At 44.1% G+C, this 9,899-nt stretch overlaps 1 protein-coding gene across 1 annotated transcript in view; it reads right to left on the bottom strand.

Moving 5' to 3' along the window:
• Positions 1-72: 72 nt before the first annotated feature.
• Positions 73-9,899, bottom strand: part of acsbg2 (acyl-CoA synthetase bubblegum family member 2) — a 20,210-nt gene continuing 10,383 nt past the window's right edge. The window contains exons 6-15 of the mRNA XM_008295527.1: positions 8,366-8,486; positions 7,676-7,756; positions 7,440-7,589; positions 6,186-6,362; positions 4,713-4,894; positions 4,195-4,437; positions 3,864-4,081; positions 3,576-3,715; positions 2,853-3,099; positions 73-1,540 (exon numbers count right to left, since the gene is read on the bottom strand). Of these exons, the coding sequence (XP_008293749.1) occupies positions 1,422-1,540; positions 2,853-3,099; positions 3,576-3,715; positions 3,864-4,081; positions 4,195-4,437; positions 4,713-4,894; positions 6,186-6,362; positions 7,440-7,589; positions 7,676-7,756; positions 8,366-8,486 (1,678 nt within the window). The 3' untranslated portion in view covers positions 73-1,421. The remainder of the gene's footprint in view (positions 1,541-2,852; positions 3,100-3,575; positions 3,716-3,863; positions 4,082-4,194; positions 4,438-4,712; positions 4,895-6,185; positions 6,363-7,439; positions 7,590-7,675; positions 7,757-8,365; positions 8,487-9,899) is intronic.

The raw sequence follows: 9,899 nt of genomic DNA, 5'->3' as shown, positions 1-9,899 counted from the left end.
CTGCTGTGCTGGATAAATCTCTCCACACTAAACCGGCTGCCAGACATTTCAAAAGAAGACGACCTCCACTCGTTAGCTTCATGAACTTTTATTCCATAACCGATCACACACATACTCAAACTTCTGCGGGCACTAACATTCCTGCTTCACATTTGTCCCGCTGTAAGTTTTTTTTCTCCATCTTTCTACCCTGATGTTGGTAAAAAGCTCCGTTAACGTCACCGTTACCGGCCCTGACGGGTCAGGTGATTCCACGTTTGGGCTCTTGTGAGCTTTCATCAAGCAGTTAGAGGCCACCGACAGTAACACACCAAACCTCCTGTGTTTACATTACAAGGCCATTTAATAGGTTCCATTAACTGGATTATGGCTCACTCACCCAGACCATCTGGATCACCGTCATTTCCTTTCAAACATGGTATTTAAATTCTGCCTTTGTTCTATGAGTGAACCGTAATCGCTAAGCTGCAGTTTTCCTCCATGGGGGGGCGCTACACATACCTATAATATCCTTATATACAGCTACTTCATGTACAAGATCAGCGGTGAAGAGGGCAAGAACCTCCTTCAGCATTCTATGTCTGATCAGTGTGTGAAATGAGAACGAGTTGAATATAGTCGCTGAACGAACTCGTGTACATTTTACACGTGTGAGTGCAAAAAAAAAAAAAAAAAAGATTGGCTAAAAAAGATAATTGAAAAACATAATTAAATAAAGCCAAATGAAACACGATGAAGTCAAAACGTATTTACAATATTCCACAAAACGACAGAGTTAAATGAGTCGTCGGACGTTACAGACACAAAAAGCAAAAGATATGGCTTCATGACATGTTCTGAGATAGCTTAGGATTCAACGGCAGAACCTTTTGGCTTTTGGAACGCACGTACAAAATAAATGATGATTTCCTTTGAATCAAAGTCGACAAAGACAAGAGAGACACCGAACACATGTAAACGCCGGTTCACAGGAACGAAGGATTTCATTGGAAGTCTTTCTAGTGTCTCTTCATTTGATGCTCAAACTTTGGCAAACCAAAAATAAATAAAAACAAAAAAAAAACACCAAGATAGTTATCTTGGTGTTTTTTTTTCCTTTTTTTGGATTCTCTGTCTCTTCATCTCAAGTATTACAGTAAAATAAACAACATTTCTGCTGCGGCTACTTCACATATCAGGCATCATTACCGTTCATCCCAGAAACACAAATAAATAGCTGAATTCAACTCATCGATAACGTCGCATAAATCATAAAGCTATTGTACAATGGCTTCTTCTCATGTCTCTTCTGTACAACAATCACAAATGTAAACCAAGACCGAACGAAGACAACTTAAGGCGATCAAAACAAGTACACGAGAGTCAGACGGCGGCAGGAAGAGGTTGAATCGATGGACCTCCCTCCAGCGGCGGCGGCGGCTCTATTTGGGAGGCAGCGGGTTGTCGGGGGTCGTTGGCGTCGCCAGCTCCTTGTAGAAGTTGTCGATCTGCTCCTTGAACATCTTCGCCACCACCGGCCGCTTCAGCTTCATGGTGGGACCTGTGGAGCGAGCAAACGTTCATTAAACTTCATTAAACTGCTTTCCTGAAACAAACCCCGTTGCTGTGAGAGCTTTGAACCGGTGCTGTTCTAAGGGAAAAAAACTGAAGCTTCTCACAATATCACCACTAGAGGTCGCTGTTTAGGTTGATCTTACGCATACTGCACATCTTTTCATTCGATTTTTTAAACGGCATGCACATCAGAGTCTGTTTTTAGGATTCTCAGCTGAGACAATAAATGGATGCAGAAAAGCCCTGAAGCATCTGTTTGTAGAATCTTCTCACTCCACAGGACAGCTGTCAGTAAACATGACCTTCATGTAGAGCTGGGACTATTCACAGCACCTGTACCATCGTTATTATCGTATATAAGGCAACAAATCATCAGCGATTAATTCATAGTCTTCATATTGTTGAGGGAAATTAACAAAAGGTTCAAACTAAAAAATGCTTGATGGAAAATTATGGCTCAAATAATAAAAATAAAAGCAGTACATTAAAACGCCTTTACTTCAGTCCATTTGTAGACTTATTAGGAGAGCGCCATCATACATGTCTAATCAGTATATTTACATTAACAGGTGTAACATCTAACAGTCGCTGATTATCTCAGTGTTCTGGGCAGCGTTCAGTTTAGATAAAAGCCAGAATATGTGACTGGAAGGAGATGGTTATAATGTTTACACAGTAGAATTACATATCTGTGTTATGATTTACATTTGTTTTTAAAAATATATATTTCTGTGATGATCTAAAGTTGCAAAAAGGCCACAAGTGATAAAATATATGAACAAGCAGCACCTCAGTGTGGCGTTCTGCTGCTTCACCAGTGTGGAGAAGAACTTTCTAACAGTCCCGTCATCACTCGTCCAGTTTAGCTGCAACTAAACCTGAACTTGTTTCACACAGAAATCAGAAACTTCTGCTGCAGCTAAACTCCTGCTGAGCTGCAGACTGACCCTGAGTGACACATCAGGAAACCATTTTGTTTTAGATCAGTGGTGATGATATGAATCTAAGGATCACATGATGATGACTGAGTCAGGAAATTAGGAAAACCAAAGTTGTGCAACACAAAATTAATTTATTACTTTATTGTCACGACTTTGTTTTTAGTTCTAGCTCTTAAAAAAATTTTATTTGAGAGAGAAAAACAAGTCTTTGCTGTGCTTACAGCTCTGATGTGGACCATCTGCCCATCGGTCTGAATGCTGTTTGTTACAGGACCACCAGAAACTGTTGGTTTTAGGCAGCAGCGTGTTCATTGTGAGTTCTGCTAAAGATGTACATTCTCACAGTGTCCCACTCACCCAGCTCTCCTCCACCGACAGAGAAGTCCTGATCCAGAACAACCCACTTCTGGATGCGCTGAGCGTTGGAATTTGCCTTCTCGTTGACTCGGTTGATTCCCTCCTGGATGGCAGCGTTGATGGCGCGGTCTCGGCCGCCGGCGATCTCAGAGACGCGTGTGGCGGTGCTGCCCAGCTTCTTGCACATCTCCACAGCTTCTGGTGTCAGCTCGTCCTCCGGATCGCCTGATTCTGCGTTTACTTGGCACTGGAGGGACAAAAAGTAAGAAGACTTTTTTTCTTGTTGTGCAATATTTTCTTGTCTGCAACGACAAGCATTACAACAGCACACGTTGGTAGTTCGGCTCTGTTAACATGAGTTGTAGTTTTCTATCCCACCACCAGGTGGCAGTGTTGGAAACAAAATATGTAAGCAGTAGGCGCTTCTCTTTTTTTACTGCCTCTCCTTTTGCTATCAGTGAGGACAGATATGTTTACTCTTTCTAAGATTAGATAGGGACATATTGAGATTGGATGTTTACAATGCTAAGGGCCTGTGTTGAGCAGCCTGCAGATACAGCGCCGCTAACAAACGACATCTGCAGTCTGCATCTGATATCCTTCCCTGTGACACAGCTGCATCCTGTGTTATCTACATGATTACAGCTTAACTACAGGAGTGCGCTCTCCCTGTTTGCTACACTGATCAAATCAAATATGAAAACACACGTCAGTTGTTTTTACCTTAATGGTGAGCAGCATCGACAGAAACTTCTTCTTATCTCCGATCAGCATGGCGTTGCTAATCAGCGGCACGGCCTCCTTCACCGCATCCTCGATAGGGACGGGAGGGATGTTCTCACCTCCTGCTGTGATGATCAGCTCTGCAATCAAACACAGACAAACAGGTTAAGTAACAGGCCGCTGTAGAGATGGAAGACAAAAGGCTTCACGGTCAGTCAGAGGATAAACTACTGTGAAAAAAGATTCAGATTCACTGATATGAAAGTGATCCATCTTAACGAGGAGTACCTTTAATTCGTCCGGTGATGAAGAGGAAGTCGTTCTCGTCGTGTTTGCCCAGGTCTCCTGAGTGCAGCCAGCCCTCTGCATCCAGAGCCTCCTCCGTCTTGTCGGGCATGTTGAGGTAACCCATGAAGACGTGACGACCCCAGAAGCAGATTTCCCCGTTTCCCTCCTCGTCAGGGTTGTGCAGCTTTGTTTTGCACCCTGGGATCTCTTTACCACAACTGCAAGACAAAAAAAAACATTTGTACCACTCTCCACCAAGCGTGTGACCCGACTTTAATACGGCAATGCAAGGAAATCCTGCATCTTATCAACCAGAAACACGAGAGCGTACCTGGTGAGTTTGAAGGCATTAGGGCGGGAGATGGTGTGAGGTCCTGTGCTCTCGCTCATGCCGTACAGCTCGTACAGAGGAATATCGAGGCTGAGGAAGAACTCCAGGGTGTCTTTGGTGATGGGAGCGGCGCCCGTGTAGCACTTGTTGCAGCGGTCCAGCCCCAGGGCCTTACGCACCTTCTTGAACACAAGCTTTTTGGCGATGTGATAGCTGAGCGGGGTGCGACCAGCAGCTTCGTTTCTGAGGAGAGACGACAGCGTGAGCATTTCTGTACAACGGATGTTTTACAAAAAAAAAAAAAAGAGAGGAAGAGAGAGAGAGAGATGCCCAAAATGACAGGAAACACTTAAAACCGTTCCAGTTCACCGACAATATTCCTGCAACCTCGGTGGTTTCATATAAGAGAGAAGTACAGACAGAGAAAATAACATCTCAGTAAAAAAGACAGAACCGAAGCTCAGAAACAGGAACTCTCTGAGTCTTAATAAAGCAGTGATTTCATAACATGTACATACTGGTTCATCTTGGTCAGGTTGGTCTGCAGACCCACGTCTTTGGCCCAGGCGGCCACTTTCCTGCGCACAGTCGAAGACTTTGCTCCGACGGATTTCATCTTCTCCTGCATCTTCTCCCAGACACGTGGGACGCCCATGAAGGCGGTGGGACGCACCTCCTTCAAGGTGTTCACCAGCGAACCCTGATGAAACACATTTAAACACTATTAGCACCAGCTGCAAAAAGAGAGTTTATGTTTTGGACAACTGGCAAAGTAAAATCTGACAAAGGATCTTCAGCCTTGCAGACTTCGAGGTGCATTCCTGCCGTGAAGCCCTACAGCTGTGATGTCAGATGAGACTGTGTGGGTTTTTGTTTCCAGGGTGGTGATTGGGCCAAAGAAGCCTTTTCTCTTCAGTCATGTGCTGCCCTCTGGTTCTGTGTTTAACATTTATGGCAAGTTTTCTGCCTTGTTCTACATTACACACTTAAATTGAAGGTGCAGGGGTCACGATTAGCATTCAGTGACAGAGAAACGGCCTCTGAGAGGCAACAGTTCACATCAGATGAGTCTTCACACCGCAGAAGAAAGCTTGTAATTCCCATGAATGGACAGAAGATGCACATGACCGGTGGAGGGTTCGAGGATCTGAGGCTGGTTTTCCTGTTTAATAACTCCAAACTACAGAAAACCCTCTTCATTGATGTTGAATGACAAATTTGCTCTTCTCGTAGATTAGTCGTAGCAACTGGACTTGCTTGAGTTCCTTGAGGATGTTTCACCTCTCATCCAAGAGGCTTCATCAGACACTCATTCGAAGACACCAACGTACAGATTCTGGCCGGGGAGGTCAGATGGTTTGACAGAGGAGTGAAAGAAGCCGTCTAACTGGAAAGACCATCCCTCAGCAGAGGTGGAGGTCTGAGGCGTCCCCTCTCACCTGTTCAGTCCTAAGATCTCTCCCCAGGAAGATGAATCCACACCTCGCCACAACAGACCCTAACGAACCCCATTGTGTCAGGGGGAGCACTAACGACCCACATAACGAGGGGGAGGAGCAACAAACCCCCAGGTGTTAATGGCTCCTTCAGGATATCAGTATGTGGACCTCCCAACCAGTCAGTCAGAGCTGATGAAGCCTCTTGGATGAGATGTGGAACGTCTTCAAGGAACTCCAGCAAGTCCAGTTGCTACGATTCATCTACCAGAGCAACCACGACCTGGATGACTGAGGAACTCATCGTATGCCTTCAGTCACTACATCTGTATTTGTTTTTCTATATTCTTTCCATAGACTTTACATGCATACATCAGTGGGGCAGAATATTAGGAACGACTGAGTTAATGCTGTCCAACGTACCAACACTAAGTCTGACCTCCATGACAACCATAACAAACAACATTATGGGCGTCACTAAAGGGGACTTCGGTGTTCATTTCGGGTGTCTACATATTTTTGAACTGTTTTTTGAACACAGCCACTACGTCTCACCTTCAGGGCGTCCGGCTGAGCGAAGTAGGTCGCCCCTCCGACCTTCATGGTGACCCAGATGTCGACCATCTGAGCCGCGATGTGGCTCAGCGGCAGGTAGCTGACGACAACCTCCTGGGACCGAGTGGCGTCCGTGAGATGCACGTGTTTGCTGGTGGAGAGCGCCGTCCAAGTTAACTGAGCAGCAAATGAGAGGAACACGGTGGTTATGATGCGTTTTAACAGCTTTATGCCTGGAAGGCGACACGGAGAAGACAAAGGTGAACGTATACGACTGCTGACTTATATCTATACAGGCGAACTTTGGCGAGAATAAAACGAGTGATTGAGTGAGTTAACTGACTGAGACAGACAACCGGGCGCCAACGTAACGAGCAACGGCAGCAGTAATCGTTACTTCAGGAAAAGTACCAGTACATTACCGCAACAATACTGTGTTCATAGTAAAAGCTCTGCGCTGAAAATACTACTACAGTAAAAGCACAGGGGTGAAGTTTGTTTGAAGCAAGTCAAAGTAAAAGTACTTGTGAGACAATAATGGACGTTAATAATAGATAAATACAAGAGCACAAAAGTAGAACTTTCCTGTTGCAGCTGCTGAAGGTGAAGCTAGCTGCAGTTACTGTACTTTAAATACAGTTAGTATTGGTGATAGTTCAGGCCACTGTTACCCAACCTGAGGCCCGGGCACCCTCAAAGGGCCACAAGTTAAATCTGAGAAGCTACAAGATGATAAACGAGATTTCTTTGTACCAAGAATGGTTCATTATATAAATTAAAATGGAAAACAGGTAGCAGCTCATCACCATCTGCAACGTGAGCCGGCTAAACGCTGCTTTTTAGTGAGATCACAAGTCTTTAAAAGTACAAACTTTTTATGGAAAACGTTGATCTGAAAGTAACTTTAACTGTCAGATAAATGGACAGTGTACAATATCTCACTCTGAAATGTTCTCAGTAGAGCAGCATCACATGGAAAAACTCAACATAAAGTATATGTACCCAGCTACTTTACTGAGTCCAAGGTTAAACAGGATTACAGCTTGTTTGTCTCCTGTTATTACTGTTGGAGTAGGACTTTAACTACAGACACTAAACATACGCAGAAACATTCCCTACAAGCGCTGTAATATGTTGACGTACACCTGTCAGCTGTACCTTTTGTCCTATTAAAATATCGGAATGTGCTTCTGCTGTCAGCTGCAGGGAACAAACGTGACGGTGAAGGATGTGAAAACACACGCTGACACTCACATTGTCGTGGCTGAGCATGACTCCTTTGGGCTGGCCTGTGGTCCCTGAGGTGTAGATGAGCGTGCAGCATTGGTTGGGCTTCTGGCTGGAGATGATGGCATCAAGAGGAGCGTCCGGCTCGTCACGTCCGAGCTCCATGAACTCAGCCCACTGCCGTGCACAGAGAAAATCACTCAGGATGTGTCCTGCACTTCATAAACCTTTTTGCACGTCTGTTGAACAGAGAGTTTGCTTACTGTGTATAGATTTGGTCTCTTCTCTTTTAGTGCATCTTTGTACTGGATGATGGCTTTCAAGTGCGGCAGCTTGTCTTCAACCTGGAAGCAAACAGAATCCGACGTGAGAAGAAGAAGAAAGCTGCAGAACACTCAGGACACATATTTATAATTACCACAGTATTTATAGTTACTACTACATTCTGGTTGTGTCTGAAATCCACACAGCATGTTGGTTCTAAGCTGAGGATACAGTCACACTGAGGAAAAATGAAAACAAACTGCACATGGATGCTCCAAGAACACCCCAGAAAACCAAAAGTAACTCTTGTGTTTTTGGAAGGATATTTTGAAATTATGGCTGTACTTGTATGTTGTTTTAAATGTGTTTGTTTTTATGCCTGTCAAAGAAGAATTTCTGTCACTTGTGACAGACAATAAAGTTTATCTTATCTTATCTTATCTTATATAACTTCCTGTTCGTATAAACTGGTTTGGTGTGCGGCTCCACAGAAATGACACCTAGCGTACGCCTGCATTTACTACTTTTGATGTCATCTACATACATTTTCCAAAGCTGGATCCACATCTGTGTATGACACATAATAAGGTATAATCTGAGCAAACGTACATGATTTATATTTGCATGTATATCGTCAGTTCCTGGTTTATCAATGTGTAAATTCGGCGTCTGACTCGTTGTCGTCTCACCTGAAGGATTTTCTGCAGCTGTTTGTGATTCTCCACCACGATGATGTTAGCCTTGCAGTTTTCTGCTACATACTGGCATGCCTCTGGAGAGTTGGTGGTGTAGATGCCCACGGCAAACCCACTGCAAGACACGAGTCAGAGTCAGCCAAGCCAGAAACAGATTCCTATTGTTTTCACTCTTGCATTCATTTAGTGAGTCACACAGGTGAAACTCTCCCCCTCGGTTACAAAGAAATGTCTTCTGAGTGCATACATATAATGTACTGTTACTTCTTACGGCCCACTGCAGAAATTCTTCAGGATTTTAACACTTTTTAATACCTTCAATGACTTTTTTAAGGAAGCTAAAATAAGCCTTTTCAAAATAAAATAAAAGCTCATTGTTATTCAAACTCATTTCTAACATCATGTTAACCTGCAGTAACTAAACCATGTTTGAAGCTCAGAGCTCTGGCTGCCTGTTCAACACGTGGAAGCTTTTTAATTGCCCCATTCCTGGTGACAATAGGGCAATAGAAGCCACCTGGTCGAGCAGCATTGTTTCACCAGCTCCTTTGCTCCCACTTCAAAACATTCGTCAGACAAGCAGGACTTGATACAAAAACCTGCTTTGGTATTTATAATGCAAACATGACCCTGCTGCGTATATCAAACAGGATCTGTGAATTGGCTCTTTACGACTGGTTAGACAAGCTGACATTCTGTTTGAGAGGCATCGACACCGAGCAGAACGGAGGCGTGGGAGTCTCGGTATCGGTGCTGCACAATGTCTCTGCACCCGAGAGAACCGGCGTGCACCGATCAGCCAGACTCATTTGCCTCGCCACATGCTTGTTATCCGTCTCCCAAGAACTGCAGTACCCAGAAAACGTCGACATAATCACGGCTCAAACTGGACAGGCGGCACGAAAAACCCAATATCACGTAACAGATGTTTGGTGATGTAAGCAGCTCAGCCGGTGGAGCTCCGTGCTTGACCAATAAATGAGCTGTCAGTTGTTCAAGGGTTTTGATTTCTCAGATGGCGTCAATTTGTTGCTCTCTTTTAGTTTGTTTAATAACGTACGCTGTTTGGTTTCTTGTGGGACTCTTCCTACTGAATATTTATGCAATCAAGAAAGCAGAGATGCTTGACGTAGCTGTTGTGTGATCTGTGCTCGGCTCATCAGCGGAGAATGAAATACTCAAACCCTTTGCTTTAATGAGTCTGGCCCCTGGGACTCGTACTATTATATACATGTAATTATCAGACTGTTAGCGCTAAAGCATTATAGTGTAAGCTCAGTGAGGTGGAGCTGGTTCTAACCGCTGTGTACAGTCGGGTAGATTAGCTCAGTGGTGACCCAACTACAGCTCAGAGCACCTAAAAGGGTCACAAGAGACATAATAAAGGTTCTGAGACGATTAATGGAAGAAGAACTAAATTCTGATACAAGAATTTGAAGTAATTTTTACAAAGCATCTCTATTTCAGCAATTTTCTCTGTCGTACAATTTTACCGGATTTAGCCTCACACACTTTACGAGAGGTTAAC

This window comes from Stegastes partitus, unplaced genomic scaffold (genome assembly GCF_000690725.1).
Source record: "Stegastes partitus isolate 25-593 unplaced genomic scaffold, Stegastes_partitus-1.0.2 Scaffold1055, whole genome shotgun sequence".
NCBI lineage: Eukaryota > Metazoa > Chordata > Actinopteri > Pomacentridae > Stegastes > Stegastes partitus.
The sequence above is the reverse complement of the archived record's forward strand: the minus strand, read 5'-3'. Positions and strand labels throughout refer to the sequence as shown.